Genomic DNA, 22,794 nt, shown 5'->3' with positions numbered 1-22,794 from the left:
TGGTGTAGTGGTTAGAGCGGAAGGTCGCGGGTTCGATCCCCCGACCGCGTCATAACAAAAGACGTTAAAATATGGTATTTGTTGGTCCCTGCCTGGCGCTCGGCATTAATGGGTACAACAAGGACTGGTTGGCCCGGAGTCAGTATAATGTGTCTTAGTGGTGTATTCATGCTTCACTGTGGCATGGTATCTCTGTGGGCTAGCACTATAAAACCAGCTTCAGTCTGGGCTAGTACAAGCAGCCGCACATACACAAACACATGCATGCACATCGTCATATGAGCAAAATATTCTCAAGCACGACATTAAACCCAATTTCACCTCACCTCACTTATGCAACAAGGTCTGACATACCAACAAAATGTCAGTTAAAATCAATGTTGGGTTGTCAATATCAACAATATGACCAATAAATTGACTGAAAAATGTTTTGGCAAGAAATTCACTATTGACAAAATGAACGGCACACAACTGAAGGTCCTTAAAATCTTTTTGATGGCAAGGATGTTTTCATGTCTATTAAATCTAGTGGAAGTTTGGGTTTCATGGTAACACAAGTTACCTCCCTTACTCTTTCCCTCTGCCGACGTTTGAGTGTGTAAAATGTGGAAAAACAAGCGCATGTAATCCAAGAACCGTTGGAATGGATCCAATGGTTAATCTAGGTTTACCAAATCGTGAGAGCTGGAGATATAGAGTGTGACTGGTTCATTAATGAGACATGGAAGTGAAATAAGCACTGCTCCATATACAAACATAATGATAATCTGCCACTGCCTGACATTGATGCAATGCAGGTGAAGGCACACAGAGTCATATGCGATGACTTTCTGGCTTCTCTCTTGCTTTGAACAGACCCTTGTTTGATTGGTTGGTAACAACTACAAAGCATGGAGCCACATAGACAATACAATCCTGTGAAGAACTGAAGATGAGTGACCCCTGATCAGAGAGTGTGAGGCCTGAATGTTTTGAATTCTTAAATTAAGTTTGGTCCCTGTCGTCCTAGTCTATAGTTAGCAGTGTAGGGGGTAGAATGGGGCAACCGAAATCCCTAACTATTCGTATTAAGCCAACAATAATTATCAAAATTAAATTAAAAAAATATATTCCTGAATCTCAGACACAATAGGAGAGCATTCATTTCTGTTTTCAGACCAAACCTATAATTTCTCATTTAAATGATCTTACAAATCACCATACATGAATTTATTGCCACCTGCTCAAATACATTTTCAAAAGCCATTGCACATGAGCCATTTAATTTCATTTTTGTAGCCTTACTTTAAAATTCAGCAAATAAAATGCCGACATATTATCCTAGATTAAATACAACACGATGACAGAATTAACAAGGAAAGCTGTGAGGTAGATCTCAAAGAAAATTATGAAGACGATCATCTCAAATATATTTATGTGTGTTATGCCATCCACATTCCAGGGCCTGAGATACATAGCACTTGAAGCAGAACATGGATAATGTATGTACAATCTGTGGAACAAAACACAGCACACAACCAGCAAGGTGGTATTTGGTCCTAACTGTTGCATGTATGAAAGCTAAACCACGGCTTGGTGTTGTGGGGCTAGAGAAGGGCACCGTTGGGGTGGTTGTGGCTGATTGAAACACTGTGTTGATGGACGAGGTGTCTCAGCTGTCCATGGAGTTGGCTTCCACCTCCAGAGCCCGAGGAGAAAACAACAAGACGTAGGCACAGTGCCAGTCACCTGCAACATCAACAGTGAAAAGGAATATTTCTAGGTCAGAGGTCTATGTTGTAGCTATTTCACTGCAGCTCAGGTTAATCTGGGTAAAAAGTCCTGCCTTTCTTCCTCATTTATCCCATATATGAACAACAACAGGTATATAAAACAAACTATAAAAGGCAGAGATTCACATTAACACAACTTTAGTGCATGAAATTTAGTGGTGTTCCGATTAATAGAAATAATCGAAGATTGGTCGCAGTGGCCAAACGACCAAACAATCGATTACATGTTCTCATAATCGAACACAAACGATTTTGGAACCGCTGTAATAGAGTTTGAAATACTTGATGATGGAACATATTTAGGACTTTGTCCGTGTGTAATTCTTAGAAAACTCACTTCACTTTCTGAAAAGTCATGACTGAATATTTCTTGAAGAATCTGAGAAGTTTATGTTACAATGGAACTGAATCATTTTACACTGGATGTGAAATCTGCAAATGTAATTTGTGCAGTTTCTAAATAAAACAAAAAAACAGAGAACCAAATGTTTTTTTCTTTATACTTATTTGCAACTACAACCTGAATAGGAAAATCTAAAAAATGACGCTAACCAATTTTTTTCGATGATTGGTCGTTGGTATTGAACCAATCATCAATTGTGAGATTCAACCAATTCCCAACACTAATGAAATTAATGAAAATTGAGAGGGAGTCAAAATGATTTCAAGCGAGTCATGATGACTCCCATATTCGGCAGGCTGGGGCAATCCCCATGGCATGCATGGCCAAATGCTTCTTGTCCTGCTAAACCAATTCCTACCTCCTCCTGACAGTTTGAGAATATCCTCCGCTGGAACTGAAGACACTCTGTCATCATCAAACATGATCCACTCATCTGAAGACAAGATGGAAGCTGAGCTCAGTAACACATACAGGAACCATAGACAGTAACAGAGAGCTGAGAGGAGACACCTCAATTATGCTGCACAGAGCGTTTCCAAACAGTGTTAAGTCAGTCTTGAACACAGTGGTTAACAGAATAAGCAGCAACAGCACTGCCAGGGCATGGCAGAAACTCCTGATTTCAGGGGACATGTGCCCCATAATCACTTTTCAAACAAACATGTTGTTGAATAATTATTTGAAAAACTCAAAAGAAACTGTTCACACAGAACATAGAAGTGCTGACGACAAACTTCAAGTGAGTGAGTGAGTTTAGTTTTACACTGCTGTCTGTAAATAATTAAGTCTGGATCAGACAATCCTGTGATCAACAGCATGAGCATCAATCTACACAATTGGGATACGATGACATGTGTCAACCAAATCGGCGAGTCTGACCACCCAATCCCATTAGTCTTCTCTTACGACAAGCATGAGTTACTAAATATTAATTCTAACCTGATCTTCACAGGTCAGCTAAGTTCGAAGTCTCACACAGAAATAATTGTGAAACAGAATAAATAATGTTTGGTTGTAGACGTTTCAGGTGAGGTGCGGTGAAATTGGGTTTAACGTCGTGCTTGAGAATATTTTGCTCATATGACGACGTGCATGCGTGTGTATGTGTATGTGCGGCTGCTTGTACTAGCCCAGACTGAAGCTGGTTTTACAATGCTAGCCCACTGAGATACCACGCCGCAGTGAAGCATGAATACCCCACTCAGACACATTATACTGACTCCGAGCCGATCAGTCCTTGTTGTACCCATTAATGCCGAGCGCCAGGCAGGGAACAACAAGTACCATATTTTAGCGTCTTTTGGTATGACGCGATCGGGGATCGAACCCGCGACCTTCCGCTCTCTGGGCGGACGCTCTAACCACTACACCACGGAGGCGGTCTAAATCTCATGCATTCTACAGCAAAACACATATCATTATTTTACAATTCCATCCAGAACTTCTCAATCAACCATTTTAAGATGAATATTCGTCATTACAAAAGCAACAGTGAATATCAAGCTTATCTGTGTCTTACCATCCTTCTTGTGCACCCAGGACACGTAGTGGCCGCTGGAACTAGACCTGCCCTTGTGTGTAAGTACTGCCTTCAGGTCGTAGTACCCGCTGTTGTTGGAGCCAGGGTCTGCAAACAGACACATGCCGGGACTCACCACACCATCACGGTAACATAGCAACAGGTAAACAATCCAACACTGCCACAGACAGGTAACATAGCACCTGACTATCAAGATAACATAGCACCTGACTATTAAGATAACATAGCACCTGACTATCAAGATAACATAGCACCTGACTATTAGATAACTTAGCACCTGACTATTTAAGATAACTTAGCACCTGACTATCAAGATAACATAGCACCTGACTATCAAGATAACATAGCACCTGACTATCAAGATAACATAGCACCTGACTATCAAGATAACATATGACTATCAGATAACATAGCACCTGACTATCAAGATAACATAGCACCTGACTATCAAGATAACATAGCACCTGACTATCAAGATAACATAGCACCTGACTATCAAGATAACATAGCACCTGACTATCAAGATAACATAGCACCTGACTATCAAGATAACATAGCACCTGACTATCAAGATAACATAGCACCTGACTATCAAGATAACATAGCACCTGACTATTAAGATAACATAGCACCTGATTATCAAGATAACAGCACCTGACTATCAAGATAACACAGCACCTGACTATTAAGATAACATAGCACCTGACTATCAAGATAACATATGCATCCACATAACATGAACTGGAAACTGTTCATTCCTATTTCAGAATATTGTTTCAACATTTTGTTGAACAACTGAGACCAAATATCTCTGGTGTATATGGATTATGTGCTTACTTTTATTACCTTTAAATCAATCACACACATTCAGATCCCATACTCAGAATGTCCCATGAAATGTTGAATGGTAAACTTAACTCACAAGGGAGCAGTCAATTGCTTCCATGATTCAGATTCTATTTACAACTCTGTATAATGTTCATATCCCACTTCAGCCATATTTCACATATAACTGACTTACCATCCTCAAACCAGTAGGGAAGTGTCTTCTTCTCCGCTGGTTTACTCTCTTCCTCCTTCTCACTCTTGTCAGCCATCTTCGCCTGCAAACAATCCACACATTGAACATGTTAGAGTTGAGCTTGGGTGACAAACCAATTTAAGTTATCATGGGATAAAATCTAATGTGTCAATGTGCTCAAACTAACACAGGCTTTAAGTGAGAAAGATCTGACAGTGTTTATCTAAGTTATCTGACGTATTTGACAATGTCCAAAGCTTGATGTGGGAGGGAGGTCCCAAGTCCTTCAGGGCTTCAGTATATTCTCATCTTGGTCAGTCTTCAGTTCATTCTTACTTTGGTGAACTCTTAGATCTTATCTCCCACTTGGCGAGTCCTTAAACCTATCTCACCTTGGTGAGGGCTTCAGTTTGCCTGTCCTCCTCTTCTTTGAACTTGTCTCTAGCTGGCGTCAGTTTCTTCTGTAATTCTTCAGTACATAGATCAAAAACATCCAGCTTCATTGAAAACTTCACATCCTGAAAAAACCCCAACAAGTTCAGTGTTTTGAGTAGTCAGTAATAGTGCATATACATAATCACAAGTTATGTTGGGCAGTTATGAGTGTACTGCTATTTAATGTTGGGCTTGTAATATATTTTTGCTTTCATGTAATTTACCTGCCATGTTTTGTGATTGTGAACTAATCCTGTGTCTTTTAATACAATTCGTTAATTAGTCATTGATCTTATACAGACTGCACAATTCAGTTTGGACCAACTTTTGTCAACCTTTGTGTTTGATTTAATAAATCAATGAGTAGCCCTGTGTACAGTTACTGAACTTAGTCCCAAACCAACAGGGGCGGTGGGGTAGCTTAGTGGTTAAAGCGTTGGCTCGTCACGCCGAAGACCCGGGATCGATTCCCCACATGGGCACAATGTGTTAAGCCCATTTCTGGTGTCCCCCGCCGTGATATTGCTGGAATATTGCTAAAAGCGGCATAAAACTAAACTCAGTCAGCCCACACCAACAGACCTTGTTTCAGCTGTGGGAGTCAATCCAATTTACACTTAAGTGTGCACAATGTACATGAGCTAGACAACCTTCCGATCCACTTTGGTTTTGAGGAAGTCTGTGGCTCAGTAGGTTGGCATGCTGATGTGGTGTGTTCATTAGGTGTGGGTTCAAATCTCAGAATGGGTCACCTTTCAGAAAGGCAGCAGAATTTTTGTATTTACTAGAATCTGTAATTACAAATTTAACATCTGTTATAAGTGACTTACCTTCAGAATTTTGGCATTAATCGCTTCCTTTTCTTTAAAGTAAAACCGGACAAACTGAACTGCTAAGTACGCTGGTAGACGTTTTATCTTACTCTGAAAACAAACATCAAGGAGCTACTGAGAAGTATTAAGGTATCGATGGACACAAGGAAGCATGTTTTCAATGAATACGAATCCAGCTTACTTTCCACATGTAGCCATGTTTAATGAGTCCATGTTGTACACATCATCATCTATTCTAACATTATATAGACTCTGGACACATTCACCACCAATAATTTTGTTTTGAATCCTGCCTGAATGGCATGACTTAAAATATAGACATCCAATCAAGTTACACTGTTCTTTCATGACTGACACTGTGGTAATATCAACAGTACAACATCCAATCAAGTTACACTGTTCTTTCATGACTGACACTTGTGGTATTATCACCAGTACAACATCCAATCAAGTTACACTGTTCTTTCATGACTGACACTTGTGGTAATATCAACAGTACAACATCCAATCAAGTTACACTGTTCTTTCATGACTGACACTGTGGTAATATCAACAGTACAACATCCAATCAAGTTACATTGTTCTTTCATGACTGACACTTGTGGTTATATCAACAGTACAACATCCAATCAAGTTACACTGTTCTTTCATGACTGACACTGTGGTAATATCAACAGTACAACATCCAATCAAGTTACACTGTTCTTTCATGACTGACACTTGTGGTAATATCAACAGTACAACATCCAATCAAGTTACACTGTTCTTTCATGACTGACACTTGTGGTAATATCAACAGTACAACATCCAATCAAGTTACACTGTTCTTTCATGACTGACACTTGTGGTATTATCAACAGTACAACATCCAATCAAGTTACATTGTTCTTTCATGACTGACACTTGTGGTAATATCAACAGTACAACATCCAATCAAGATACATTGTTCTTTCATGACTGACACTTGTGGTAATATCAACAGTACAACATCCAATCAAGTTACATTGTTCTTTCATGACTGACACTGTGGTAATATCACCAGTACAACATCCAATCAAGTTACACTGTTCTTTCATGACTGACACTTGTGGTAATATCAACAGTACAACATCCAATCAAGTTACACTGTTCTTCATCACTTGTGGTATGACTGACACATCCAATCAAGTAATATCAACAGTACAACATCCAATCAAGTTACATTGTTCTTTCATGACTGACACTTGTGGTAATATCACCAGTACAACATCCAATCAAGTTACACTGTTCTTTCATGACTGACACTGTGGTAATATCACCAGTACAACATCCAATCAAGTTACACTGTTCTTTCATGACTGACACTGTGGTAATATCAACAGTACAACATCCAATCAAGTTACACTGTTCTTTCATGACTGACACTTGTGGTAATATCAACAGTACAACATCCAATCAAGTTACACTGTTCTTTCATGACTGACACTTGTGGTAATATCAACAGTACAACATCCAATCAAGTTACATTGTTCTTTCATGACTGACACTTGTGGTATTATCAACAGTACAACATCCAATCAAGTTACACTGTTCTTTCATGACTGACACTTGTGGTAATATCAACAGTACAACATCCAATCAAGTTACACTGTTCTTTCATGACTGACACTGTGGTAATATCAACAGTACAACATCCAATCAAGTTACATTGTTCTTTCATGACTGACACTTGTGGTTATATCAACAGTACAACATCCAATCAAGTTACATTGTTCTTTCATGACTGACACTGTGGTAATATCACCAGTACAACATCCAATCAAGTTACACTGTTCTTTCATGACTGACACTTGTGGTAATATCAACAGTACAACATCCAATCAAGTTACACTGTTCTTTCATGACTGACACTTGTGGTAATATCAACAGTACAACATCCAATCAAGTTACATTGTTCTTTCATGACTGACACTGTGGTAATATCACCAGTACAACATCCAATCAAGTTACACTGTTCTTTCATGACTGACACTGTGGTAATATCACCAGTACACCATCCAATCAAGTTACATTGTTCTTTCATGACTGACACTTGTGGTAATATCAACAGTACAACATCCAATCAAGTTACACTGTTCTTTCATGACTGACACTTGTGGTTATATTACCAGTACAACATCCAATCAAGTTACATTGTTCTTTCATGACTGACACTTGTGGTAATATCAACAGTACAACACCCATCAAGTTGAACTGTTTTTCATGACTGACACTTCTGCCGTCCTGGTATTATCAACAGTACACAAAGGAATCTTTGCATGGCTTTTCAAACACAACCACAGCCCATTGCAGCATAAGGACTTTCCTGACTCCAGATCACAACATCTGTTCACAGCTTAGTGTTCATATTACACAGTCTTCCAATTTGATTAATTACAGCAAGGGCTCTCCTCAGTGAAGATCTTACATTGAGGGTAGAGGTATAGAATTTTACATGACAGACTCGCAACCAAAGACAACAAGAAGACAAAGTCATCAATATCCCCGCAACGGAAAAATACTCTTTATGAATATATCTACTAGTCATGACTATGTCAAATGTTTTGGAGTGTATATAGTAAAGTGGAAGGAGAGTATTGAAAGGTTTTTAAGATCTGCTCCAGAAAGGAGCACTACCACCAAATTCAGTTGAAGCCTAACTTGTTGCCATGGAAATGCAACAAGATGACATCCTCATAGTCACTGCCTAAGTCACGTTTCCATGGAAACCGCAAAAACAAGTAAAATTAATATCTGGGTCTAAACCCCAAAAGGCACATCTATGGATCATGCTTGACATATGTAGATGAAGCTAGCATGTAAGTTTGGGAGATCTGTCTCTACCACAGGCTAATAGTTTCCAGGAAATTTAACATTCATACCTGGGTCTAAAAAAAGTGATCTAGGATCATGCTTGACAGATGGAATATGTACCAAGTTTTTATCCCCGAATAGTTTAGGAGATATGCTTCGGAAAAAGTGTGACAGATGCATGGATAAAAATATTTTACCTGAAAATAATTAATACTTACAGAATTTTNTTTTGTATACAATGCATCTCTTCCTAATGTAGGTGAATTCTTTGTAATTGTTTCTTCTAATCTCTGCAAAAGAAAATAAAGAAATTATATACAGTTCAGAAAAAAAAAATCATCTTCGGATGTGCAGATTTGGAAAAGAAAATACCTTGATTTGATGCTCTCCACCACACTGACAATTTTGACTTGTATATCAACCCTGACAAGACTTGTGTAGCATGTTCAAATATACAGACCCATCCATAATCACCAGGGATGTATACACAATTACAAGATAAGAGCAATTGGCATGCACTTTTGAAAATATTCATTCAGAACTCATATTCTTATATTAAAGATGTTGCATTACTGTGTTTTCAGATTGTATCCAATGCAAAACTGTGACATGAAATATTGGGGTCTTGTCCTCATTATGCAGTGTTATCAAATGGTGTTTCAAAGTAACAGGACATTGGGTCCTGTAAGTTTAAGATGTCTGTCTGACCCATTGAAAACTTCACACAAATTACCCATGGAATAAAATTAACACACACATTGAGGTGAAATTTAACATTTCTTATAATTGGCATTGAAATTATTTACAAACATAAGAAAAATTAAGATAAAATTAACAGCAAACAAGTGTCACATGTCATAGTAACAACTTCCAAAGTCTGTGATACCATGCGGTCGGACAAGCTGGTGAATACCCCACTCAGACACTTAATCTTCCTGGACTGACTCGAAGGGTCGAGAGTCCTTGTTGTACCCTTTAATGCATCACGCTATCAAATTTGGGAACATCAACTGACATTGGTTTAACATGTTGAATGGTATCCTCAGGTGGGTCAATCAAAACTCCCTGATAACTTCTCACCAAATTATCCAGAATGAAAGTGACATAGACGTGTTGACAGTAGAACTACACGAGTGGAAATTGAAATAGATCTGCCCAGGCAGTCATACTTACACCCCGTAAACCAGTGGCCATGTATTTAACCTCTGCAACAGAAAAAAATATAACCTCAATAACATTCTTATCAATGCAATACAGTCAACTACGTTAAAAATGAACATGCTTACAACAAACTGAAGGACTAATTAACTGCTTTTTTGGTCCCTAAATTGTTGCATGTTTCAGTAGAAATGTATACAACAACCTACTGTTATTATGAACTAAAATTAGTGGACCCTTTTGAGTTTGTCATATTAAACAGTAGTTTACTGTTTACTGTAACCGAATCCACAAAGGCCATGGACATTCATCACTCTGATGAGATAGAAAAGCATATGAATCTTCCTGGCCAACCATGGATCGGAAACTACCAGATCCTGGCACATGTAAGGGAGACAACCCTAAACAGAAAATTCATGTCCTTGATATGTCGGTTGAGTTGGTGCAGAGAGATGCAGAAAAAAAACAGGAAATGTATCTTAACAATCGGTACCTTTTTCTATAAAACAGCTGAGCTGCAGGAAGGACTCTGAGGACTTTTTCTCTTCCTCTTCAGGGGCTTCTGTACACTTCATACTGAGGACAGAGTTAAGGCGGTCGACTTGTCTACTCACAGGTCTGGTTCTGAGACAAGTGTTTTCCAAATGTACAGGACTTCATTGGTCACAGTGAAAACACTGTTATTCTGCTACTGAGACAGATTCCTATTATCATATCGACAGATTCAGTTTCAGGAATAGACCTTAGATGTCTATTTCAAACTATTCAGTACAAAGTTTTTCACATTTCCAGCTGGCCCAACAGACCTTTACTCTCTACATAAAGAAAGTGCTCTCCACATATTCACAACTTAAAGTCAGAAAGGATACACAACTTCAAACTCTCCACCCAAATACTGGTCAATAAAACCTTTGCCACCACTTGCTGCCGCAGAACTCTGAAACAAACCAACACCTACATTAAAAACAGGCTAATAGGGTGACAGACAGAGAGAGTTAGTGAATGAGTGGTTGATGCCATTTTGAATAGTACTTCAAAAGAAACACACTACAAAGTATCCCAACACGAGCTGAATTCGACGTTCTGGTGATTTCGACGATTGCATTGCACGCGCTATATCGGGGGAGTACGTGTGCGATCGGAGTGCACAAACAGTTTCACTGGTAGGGCGGGTGCCAAGTCGCTGTCGTGAGAAGTTTTACTGACAATGGAAATCGGGAAGTAAAGTTATATAAAAAGCAAACAAACATCAACATTATTTACCCGAGATCGTTAATACCACTTGCTCATCGTCGAAAACCCATACAAAATACCTGGATGTTACGAGCGGCAACAGTTTGCCGATATGATGCCATCAACACTATTTTTGTAGGGAACAGTTGATATTTTTGTGTGAAATAGATGAATATATCCTTTATCACTCAAGGTTAGTAAAATACAAACTTTAAATGATATTACAGATAAAAAATATGTTTTTGTCTTACATCGTCGAAAACCCCTGACATGGGGATATATCAATATTGTCTGACCTCCAATATTTTTAACCATGTCATGTCAAACGCAACTTTCGGTCTTTGAAGATGTCTTAATGACTCCTATTCACATAATAACCAACCAATTTTTCCTTCCTTGAAGAATAACTAAAGGTTCACAAAACTTGGCTCCAAAACTTGTGGCTGTTTTGAGAAGGTCGCTGAAGTCTCAGTCAAGCTTGATTGAGTAACTCCTGATAAATGTCTCCATCTTTGTCTGATGTCCTATGTTTGACTGCTATGAATGGATGTTCGACAATTACACACAGATGTTTGACTGTGGTATACAGATGTTTGGCCATGGTATATCTCATATCCAGATGTTTGACTACTACAGACGGATGTTTGACCATTGTATTTGATTGCACTTTCTTCCTTACATCTGCGCAGAGTTTTAACAAAATTCAGATGCAGCTCCACCGATCTGAAAATAATTTTGTATAGAAGATCTAAAGACAATGACATTAGTGTAGCTATGCGTACCAGAAGATGAGTACGATGTGTTAATGAAATGTCCTTTTTATGCAGCGGTAAGAACCCACTACATACCAGTATCTACATTATGAACCCAAATAAACAAAAAATTGTACATCTTCTAAATACAGTCAAGCACCGTTGTCTCGATATTCATGGGCCCAAGAAAAAATATCGAGCTATCCGAACTTCGAGACATCCGACCAGGGCATATCATCACATATCACTATGAAAGAAAACAAAACGCTTCTCAGTATGTTTTGATTCGAAACTATAATCCGTTATCAGTAGTGTTTAGTCGTAACAGTGAGTACTTCCTAATTAAATCCTTCTTAATTAATCCTAATTAAATTAACAAACAAGTGACACCTTCAACTCAATTAGCCCTAATTAGTTTACACTACTGCATCCCTTTGATTCATGCCGCACCGTGTAAACGTGTGGAAACAACCTCAGTTCAGAGGGATACTTGCCCATGAAAGGTAGGTGAATATCGAGTTTCTTTGCAAATATCGAGTTAAAAGGGTAATTTTGCTTGTTGGGACCATGAAATTATATCGAGATATCCGAAATATCGAGACATCCGTATCGAGTTAAAAGAGCTTGAATAATGATAAATTATGAAGGATTTTGCCGGGACCGAGATGTTATATCGAGACAACCGAGATATCGAGTTATCAGAGTTCGACACAACGGTGCTCGACTGTACTAAGAACCATAATGTCATACTCTGTCTAGCAATTTTTGTAAACAACATCATGTCCATGCGCTCTGTAAAAAATTTAATCCAAGTTGTCATTTTGTACTATTGGCCTCATGGCCACATTTATCAAACAAGTGTTTGCCACTGATATGGCAATGTCCCCCGCTGCTAAAGAATGGAATATCTATAACATATTTACTACTTTTTTATTTTTGGGTCACATACAAGATGCCTGAAATGACTGGTGTCTGCATAATCACCCAATGTAGGCTGTCAACATAATTGAAAACATTGGGTGCAATGTTTTATGAGATATCGAGTTTAAATAAGTTTGAAAAGTGGTCAAAGTGTCATGGTGACCTTGAAGATAAGGTCAAGGTCACCCAAATTAACTGGTGTCTGCGTAATCCCCTAATGTAGGCTGTCACAAAATTTCAAGATATTGGATACAACAGTGCATGAGATATCACGTAAACAACAGTTTGAAAAGTGTTCAAAGTGTCGTGGTGACCTTGATGATAAGGTCAAGGTCTCCCAAATCGACTGGTGTCTGGGTAATCCCCAAATTTAGGCTGTCACCAAATTTGAAGACATTGGGTACAACAGTTCATGAGATATCGTGTTAAAAAGAATCAGGACGTACGTACAGACAGACGACTGAATACATAGTCCCCATTCCGCGTTGCGGTGGGGAACAATAAACCTGTCTGTCTGTCTGTCTGTCTTGTCTGTCTGACCATGGTACATATCATCCATGGTTCTTACCTCTCCACCTGACTGGATACTTGGCAGTTTCTGTTGCAAACTTCGGACAATCTCCGTCCAACATTCATTGGCATCCTGGAATTAAACAAGATTATCAAAAATGTCAAACAATTAAGATGAAGTCAATCCCTGCTACGCTAAAGTAAAGATAATCAACATACATATTAAAATATATGTCACCTTGACATCACTCCATTGTTCAACTGTAGATTATCAATAAAGAACTAACAGTTCATTTCTTCAATGTAATATGAAGCTAATGCTCTGATTTTTAAGTGAGTGAGTGAGTGAGTGAGTGAGTTTAGTTTTACGCCGAACTCAGCAATATTCCAGCTATATGGCTGTGGCTGTAAATAATCGAGTCTGGACTAAACAATCCAGTGATCAACAGCATGAGCATCGATCTACGCAATTGGCAACTGATGACATGTGTCAACCAAGTCAGCGAGCCTGACTACCCGATCCCGTTAGTCGCCTCTTATGACAAGCAAATCGCCTTTTGTGACAAGCATGGGTTGCTGAAGACCTATTCTACCCCGGATTTTCACGGGTCCTGATTTTAGAGATGGACATTACAACTGTTAGGGCTACTGGAGCTGATCTCACAAAATGATTGTGCAGTGCGAATAAACTGTCTGGTTCAAGTGAAGCACAGTTAGGAAAGCATTCTCATGTAGTACACAAGCATTGCATGAAATTTGTGTTGTATTTATGTCCTTTGATCTTTAGTATATTTTTTTAAACCTATCACGCATAACCTCAGCTCACCTATACATTATTTGTAGAGCTGGTTATTGCTCACAATATGCAGATTCATAATCAGTGCACAGCAATTAATAAACAGATCAATAAACAAACCACAAATACGGGACACAATCATTACATTGTACAAACAAAAGGGGCACCGATTAATACTATTAGTGAGTGAGTGAGTTTGGTTTTACGCCGTTTTAGCAATATTCCAGCAATATCATGGCAGGGGACACCAGAAATGGGCTTCACACATTGTACCAATGTGGGAAAGCTAACCCTGATCTTCAGCATGACGAGTTAAGTTTAACCACTAGGCTACCCAACCGCCCTATTAATCCTATGATCAAGCCGATCAAGGAGACTTCCTGTTGTTTACATTGCAGTTGTATGAATCAGGAAACAGCAGCAGTAGTTTATATCCTGATTTAACGACCATAACATTATTAACAAGGAACATACTTTCTAATGTTTAATTTAACGTTTCATTTTTTTATGAATATTGAATAGTCTCCAGAGTCCATCGATAATCACAGACACAAGTGAGATCCATCGATTGACTTATTATTCAATCAATTGCTCCAGCACTAATTATTTGTAAGGAATTTCTGGCTACTTGAGTGTCAAAGAGCATGTAGAGAAAATGGTAAAGGTGTTTTCATTAGGGAAATATAGTTTCCCTGAGATCTACTTGTGTAACCATGGTTACCTGCTGCTGGTAGCCACCATGCTCGCTCTTCTCAGCAAATCGGGGAAACACCATGTGCAGCACCTGGAGGAAGATGATGGGTGGGATGGCGGACGAGGACATCTCCATAGTCTTGTACAGGTCTCGCAGAGCTGGCAGGCACAACATACATCATCAACATCATCATGAACACACAATACAAACATCATCTTTATTGTCATCAGCAGCAGTAGCAGCAGCATACATAATATACCATCATCATCATCATTATCATCATCATCATCATCATCATCACACAAACTGTACATAGATACCAGGAGTCATACAGACATGGTCGATGAGGATGTATTAATTCCAGCTGTTTCACTTTCACTCTGGCTTGGTACTCCTCATGCCAGTGCCAGAAAAAGAGTTGGTAGCTATTTGCATATGACAATACCATGTAACACCTGTATGAAACCAGCATTAGTCCGGCAGCTATTTGCATATGACAATACCATGTAACACCTGTATGAAACCAGCATTAGTCCGGTAGCTATTTGCATATGACAATACCATGTAACACCTGTATGAAACCAGCATTAGTCCGCAGCTGTTTGCATATGACAATACCATGTAACACCTGTATGAAACCAGCATTAGTCCGGCAGCTATTTGCATATGACAATACCATGTAACACCTGTATGAAACCAGCATTAGTCCAGTAGCTGTTTGCATATGACAATACCATGTAACACCTGTATGAAACCAGCATTAGTCCGGCAGCTATTTGCATATGACAATACCATGTAACACCTGTATGAAACCAGCATTAGTCCGGTAGCTATTTGCATATGACAATACCATGTAACACCTGTATGAAACCAGCATTAGTCCGGCAGCTATTTGCATATCGACAATGCATATGACAATACCATGTAACACCTGTATGAAACCAGCATTAGTCCGGGCAGCTATTTGCACATGACAATACCATGTAACACCTGTATGAAACCAGCATTAGTCCGCAGCTATTTGCATATGACAATACCATGTAACACCTGTATGAAACCAGCATTAGTCCGGCAGCTGTTTGCATATGACAATACCATGTAACACTTGCATGAAACCAGCATTAGTCCAGTAGCTGTTTGCATATGACAATACCATGTAACACTTGTATGAAACCAGCATTAGTCCGGTAGCTGTTTGCATATGACAATACCATGTAACACCTGTATGAAACCAGCATTAGTCCAGTAGCTGTTTGCATATGACAATACCATGTAACACCTGTATGAAACCAGCATTAGTCCAGTAGCTGTTTGCATATGACAATACCATGTAACACTTGCATGAAACCAGCATTAGTCCAGTAGCTATTTGCATATGACAATACCATGTAACACCAGTAAGAAACCAGCATTAGTCCGGTAGCTATTTGCATATGACAATACCATGTAACACTTGCATGAAACCAGCATTAGTCCGGTAGCTGTTTGCATATGACAATACCATAAAACACCTGTATGAAACCAGCATTAGTCCGGCAAACAGTGAATGACAGCATGAGCATTGAATGTCCCAAGTCTGTTAAAAACCTCAGCTGCCATTATCATAATGTTGTTTGATCAAATGGACCTTTCTTGGAAGTTGTGAAAATCTTTGAAGTGTGGTAATTGTCAGTGAGTGACCCTATCTTTGTAAGCCAATACATTCCTGTTCAAATACATTCACAAGGTCATCTGGTAAACAACAAAATCAATTACACAAACATATACTTCTCATCACAATCGAAAGCTGTTTTTACAAATTTGAATAAATGGAAGATGACCAGTTCAATCAACAGAAATAGGTTCAAGGAAAGATGCTCAAAGAAGGCCCAATACTCACATTATTATAGTACCTACATATCCAAACAACAGTACATACATATATCTACAGTGACTTGTCACTGGGTGCTATACCTGCTGTGATGGAATCCGCGGGAGCGATGGCTCCGGCCACAGTTAGACTGCCAGTGTACCTGCAGGGAAGTGAAACATCTATAATACAGAATAGAATCTCAAGATAAATCTTATTAGTTATTTAACATCACATTCTGAAACACTCCACTTGTAAGACGGCAACCTGTAAATAACCCAGTCTGGACCAGACAATCAAATGATTGATATAATGAGCACTAGGGCATGGAGTGAGTGAGGTGAGGTGAAATGATTTTATATATTTATGCATCGCGGTGTATGTATAAAGACGGCTGCTTGTACTAGCCCAGACTGAAGCTGCTTTTATAGTGCTAGCCCACTGAGATACCATGCCGCAGTGAAGCATGAATACCCCACTCAGACACATTATACTGACTTCGAGCCGACCAGTCCTTGTTGTACCCATTAATGCCGAGTGCCAGGCAGGGACCAACAAGTACCATATTTTAACGTCTTTTGGTATGACGCGGTCGGGGATCGAACCCGCGACCTTCCGCTCTCCGGGAGGACGCTCTAACCACTACACCATGGAGGCGGTCGATTGATATAATGAGCACTAGGGCATGGAGTGAGTGAGTGAGTTTAGTTTTACACCACACTCAGCAATATTCCAGCTATGTGGCGACGGTCTGTAAATAATCGAGTCTGGACAAGACAATCCAGTGATCAACAGCATGAGCATCAATCTACATAATTGGGATATGATGACAAGTGTCAACCCAGTCAGCGGAGCCCCGTTTCTGTTAGTCACTGGGTTGCTGAAGACCAATTTTAACCCAGGTCTTCACGGGTCTCACTCTGACATGGTAAATATATAACAAAACATATACAAGAATTAAATTGTCATGTTTGCAATGGAGTAAATAACATCAAGTTTTATCAGAGACACTGCTTGATGAAGGTGTTTACCTTTTGAGAGAATCTGTGAGTTCAGGTACGGCTCGGAGACACTGCACTACACTATTCATGTAGCAGGTGTTACCCAGGTTGGTCAACCCAGCCGGTAAGGCCAGCTGAAGGACAATCAGATAATACACATAATTATTTTGGTTCACCTGTTATCATAGTTTATGTTACATTTAGCAATTTTCCAGCAATATGGAGAGGAAACCAGCATCAGACTTCACAAACTATGTGGGGAATAGAAGCTGGATCTTTGGCGTGACGAGGGAATGCTTTAACCAGTATGTAATTGTTGTTAAAGGCTGATGTGTTCCTATTAAAATTCACACTCTTATCAGGGTCTGTCAGTACACTCGTTTTGAAAAATGCAAATTTAAGTACTTTTTATTAAACAATGATACATGATTTGAAGAAGCTGTCAGGTTTTCATGTACCATAATGGATGACACTCAGCAATATTCCAGCAATAGGATGTCTGCCCGTAAATAATCAAATCTGGACCAGATAATCCAGTGATCGAAACTTATGCCCTGTAACAATCAACACTGTCAGAAGTATGAACACAGACCATCAACCATGAGCAAGGTCCATCTGATCCTTTTTATAACCTATTACAACCATGAATCCCCCCTCCCCAAAAGACTGACTGAGGCTACTCCCCCAAACACACACACCACCCCCATCCCTCACCCCAAGAAGAGGTCAAGAGGTGGCACATACCGCTGACGCTAGTTCCTGTTCACTCATGTCCTCCACAAACATGGGTCTCTCGGTGGGCTCCTGAGGCAGCTCCTCTGCTGTACCCATCATGAGCAACATGGCGCCCTGCAGCACAATCAGCAATCATGTCACAACATTCCAGTCAGGACTATCGCAGTTGTTATCACAGTTTGAGATTAACAATACTGTCCTAAAGTGTCAGGGATACTCCTAGAGATTCAGGGATAATTTTAAATCCTATTTCGTTTTAAAGTTCCTTTTCTGTTTTATGTCCATTCCTAGTCCTACTTTTATTGTGTTTCGATTCCATGCCATTCCACTGAACAATGTGCTCTGATCCGCAATTCCAAATGTGAACCTTTTCAATGTAATGTGTGTGAAAAAGTGTTGTAATTAAAAGGCTGTCAAGCCGAATCAAACCGAATAGTGCCTTCTATTTAAGACTAATATTTAAGATCAGGCTGATCTGTATCGAAAGTGTTTTCATAAAAAGACGAGGGTAAATATGAATTTAATTATGCCAGCCACACTTGTTAACTACCCTGTCTGTTTCTCACTTTCTTACATAGGAATATGAGGAAATTGCTCACAGCTTCCCATTAGTGAGTTAGTGAGTGAGTTCGGTTTTACGCCGCTTTTAGCAATGTTCCAGCAATATCACGGCGGGGGACACCAGAAATGGGCTTCACACATTGTGCCCAACACCTCTTTTATCTTTGAGGATTGATTCTCAACATCATCCCTTCAGGTCAAGCGTTTTGGAGTATTTTCTTATCTGATGAAGGCTTAAGAATATATTAAAGAACTTACATCTTTCAGCTTCATGTTTCCCCATTCATCATCCTGCAACAGTGACCATGAGAACAGTATTAGAAAGCATACTCAAACAAATTTAACTTAAAATCAGATTGAGTTGCATGACCAATAAATACACTTAAAGTCAGGGGTGGAAATAACTTTAAAATTGATAGTGTACTCCGGTACAGTGGCACATGTAAAGTCACTTGCCCTGATAAGTTTTCAACTATACCAACCGTTTTCTTGCTGATTTTTAAAATAAACAGCATAATTAACATTGGAAAGTCAACTGGACACCGGTACAGTGTGATATACAAATTTGCTTGCCCGACAGAAAAAAACACTGGACTCGGACGTCGGGCAATGGGTTATTTCCACCCCTGACTTATACATTTAAACATTCACTCTCCAAACATATTCATGTTAGCTGAAAAGTATTACAACATCCCCTTCCTATCACCAATATGATTGGGCTATAATTAATCATGTTAACCCCTTGTTTGGTGTTTTTTCATTGTTACAGTTTCCATACTTCTGTGTTGGAACAAAATTTGAGCATTTCAGATCTGCTTCTGAACATTAATGCCCAAAAGGTGTAAACTCCCTTTAAGAAAGACATTAAGAGTTACATGTATTCATGGTGATTATATTTGTTTCTTCTTGAAACTGTCAGTAGCCAGGTATCAGAATGGCATTCACTGTTTGGTGGTGACAACAGTCGGCCATCCTGACTAAATATACTGCACAGAGCCGACTCACAATACGATAACTGTTATAATGTCAGCTATAGTATAACAAGTGTCAGTGATAAACATGATTCACAAGGGGCTTACATTCAGGTGTAAACCCTCAAAGCCATGAATGATCATGGTGAGTTCACGGCACATACAATGACTCTTTTTGGTGAAGAACAGTGAAGCTTTCACACAAAAGCATCCGTTTTTATTTAGAATACTGTATTTGCCTGTGTGAAATAGTGGGGTAATGATACAGCAATACAGTACTGCATTGTTATATGAGGTTCATGATTCACTATATTGACATACAACTGCTGTATAGCAATACATACAATACAATACAATACATACAAGATAGATTGATGAAGGAACATGTGGATAATACAAGAAGCTGTTCATAAACCAGTTAATGGATATTCTACAGTATTTCCTAATTAGCTATAAAGAACAGATTCTCCAGTATTTCCTAGTTGGCTATAAAGAGCAGATTCTTCACAGCACCTCAAGCTTATATTTTTCTCCCTGAGAGCATCCCATCTTCTCTGTCTGAGATTAAAAAACAATTGATTCAACAGCAAAAAGGCAGAGGTGAGGTAAGGTGAAATTGGATTTAACATTGTGCTTGAGATTATTTTGCTCATAGTATGACGACGTGCATGCGTGTGTATGGGTATGTGCGAGTGCTTGTACTAGCCCAGACTGAAGCTGATTTTACAGTGCTAGCCCACTGAGATACCATGCCGCAGTGAAGCATGAATACACCACTCAGACACATTATACTGACTCCGAGCCGACCAGTCCTTGTTGTACCCATTAATGCTGAGGGCCAGGCAGGGACCAACAAATACCATATTTTAACATCTTTTGGTATGACGCGGTCGGGGATTGAACCCGCGACCTCGCGACCTTCCGCTCTCCGGGCGGACGCTCTAACCACTACACCACGGAGGCGGTCGTAAAAAGGCAGAGAAAATGAACCAATGAAATGAGGGTGCTCTGCAGGGATATTACACCTCTAGTGTATAAATAGCATACAACATACTCCATTCCTGGGTACAAGATTTTGGGAACAAATACCATGTGCAAAATACAAAGTAAAAAGCTACACAATTTTGTTTCAGGTCAAGTCTTGCTTGCAAGTAATGGGGATTACAAACTATATTCATTTAAATAAGTTTGTGATAATGATTACATGGCATGTTTGGTTACTATTTCAACCATCATTTATCTTTCGGAGAAACATACAACTCAAGATTTGTTGACAGTCGGGAATTCATAGTGTCTGATGTTTCTACTGGTCAAAAAACAGTAGAGCAAAACAGTGAAAACTCTGCCTGACCTTGAGAACAGCTCCCTTCATCATGACCTTCTGGCGGTCTGGCTGGACGCCGGACAGGGCAAACAGCTGAGCCTTGAAGACCACCGGCGGCTCATCAGTGTTACACTCCACATCTGCAAACTTCTCCCGTCCCCACTTCACATTGACTGAAAAATAACATATTAATGATAATGAAAAAACTTACAATGAGGGAACAGTATGGAGAAGGTGATGACAGAGGAAAGACTATTCAATATTCCTGCACCATGACACTGAAATAAACTATGTATTTTATGAAAACAAAAACATTTAAAATTATATAAAGGCAAGCCTAGCCAGCTATAAATATGATAAATCAGCATTAAGAAAATACACAGAAAAAAATGTAGTGTTTCCAAAGACCTCAAGGACTAAATTGATCTAACCATTTCAGTGTTCGATTTTTATTATCGGTTTAGGGTTCCTTGACGTCTTCTGCTTAAGTATTTAAATTTAGTGACTGCAGAAAATGTTTTATAAACAAATAGGTTCATGTCAAGGAACCCTGAATGAATGCTTTTTTTTCTTTCATCAATATCCCATATTAAATCTGATTTCACTTACAGAGAGCTTCCTAAACTTAATGTACACAACTTACATAGAATTGGCCACCCAAGTTACAGAGACAAAATTAATTTGAATTTTGAACATGGTGAGAAAATGTTCCAGGTAGATCTTTGGTAGGCCCGCTGATGTGATGCAGGTGTCAGACATTGACCACTTCAGTGAAACACACTAACACTGGCATGGAGCCTACAAAGCCATAATCTTGAGTATGAAAATGACCATATATTCCTCATGAACCATTGAAAGGAACAAATTGATTACTATTAACTTCAATTAGTGGGGATACATAAGAAACCATCAAGACCAGTGATATTCCTCCGATGAACCAATTTCAAGATTTTGAACAAATTGATTCTTTTCTATTAATTTCCTCAAATTTTCAGTCTATACATAACAAGACATATTGAACCATTGATCAAGAGCTAGTGATGATTGAGCGAAATCCGGGGTAATGTTTGATTTAATCAGAACACTTCATTGTTCTCGAGTCTGACTATCGCTTGTTTCAAACTTACGATAATAGATATAGCATAAATAAATGACTCATGTATGAATCTAATTGCTACTCGTGTAATACAACAATCAAGCTCAGAAAACCTTTAAATGTTGGCATTTTCTTCAGTTTTCAAATCGTGCATGTCACAGGAAGTTAAGATTTACAGGAAATCTCAACAACGCATGCGTGGAATATCTATTTAATCTCGCAGTAAATATTTCTAAGAATATTGCATTTGTCACATGTTATATTATTTGCAATTTAGGCCCGGTACTCAATATATAGAGTCGTTTTAGTTATAACATATATTACAACTATTTTTTGCATAATTACAGGACGTTTTCA

General features: G+C 39.0%; 1 protein-coding gene across 1 annotated transcript; it reads right to left on the bottom strand.

Moving 5' to 3' along the window:
• Nucleotides 1-223: 223 nt before the first annotated feature.
• Nucleotides 224-22,623, bottom strand: LOC124255006 (ubiquitin carboxyl-terminal hydrolase 14-like). The gene is made up of 18 exons (XM_046688845.1): nt 22,551-22,623; nt 21,369-21,514; nt 19,305-19,337; nt 18,495-18,599; nt 17,781-17,884; nt 16,854-16,912; nt 14,928-15,058; nt 13,469-13,543; nt 10,864-10,931; nt 10,488-10,570; nt 10,010-10,041; nt 9,055-9,126; nt 6,002-6,094; nt 5,129-5,254; nt 4,737-4,818; nt 3,695-3,802; nt 2,534-2,608; nt 224-1,728 (listed from the first exon to the last, which is right to left on the bottom strand). Exons 1-18 carry the CDS (start codon nt 22,564-22,566, stop codon nt 1,652-1,654), a joined length of 1,485 nt encoding a protein of 494 aa, XP_046544801.1. The 5' UTR covers nt 22,567-22,623; the 3' UTR covers nt 224-1,651.
• Between the last annotated feature and the right edge of the window lie 171 nt (nt 22,624-22,794).

Source organism: Haliotis rubra, unplaced genomic scaffold (genome assembly GCF_003918875.1).
Source record: "Haliotis rubra isolate DU_JTF1 unplaced genomic scaffold, ASM391887v1 Scf59, whole genome shotgun sequence".
Classification (NCBI taxonomy): Eukaryota; Metazoa; Mollusca; class Gastropoda; order Lepetellida; family Haliotidae; genus Haliotis; species Haliotis rubra.
The sequence above is the reverse complement of the archived record's forward strand: the minus strand, read 5'-3'. Positions and strand labels throughout refer to the sequence as shown.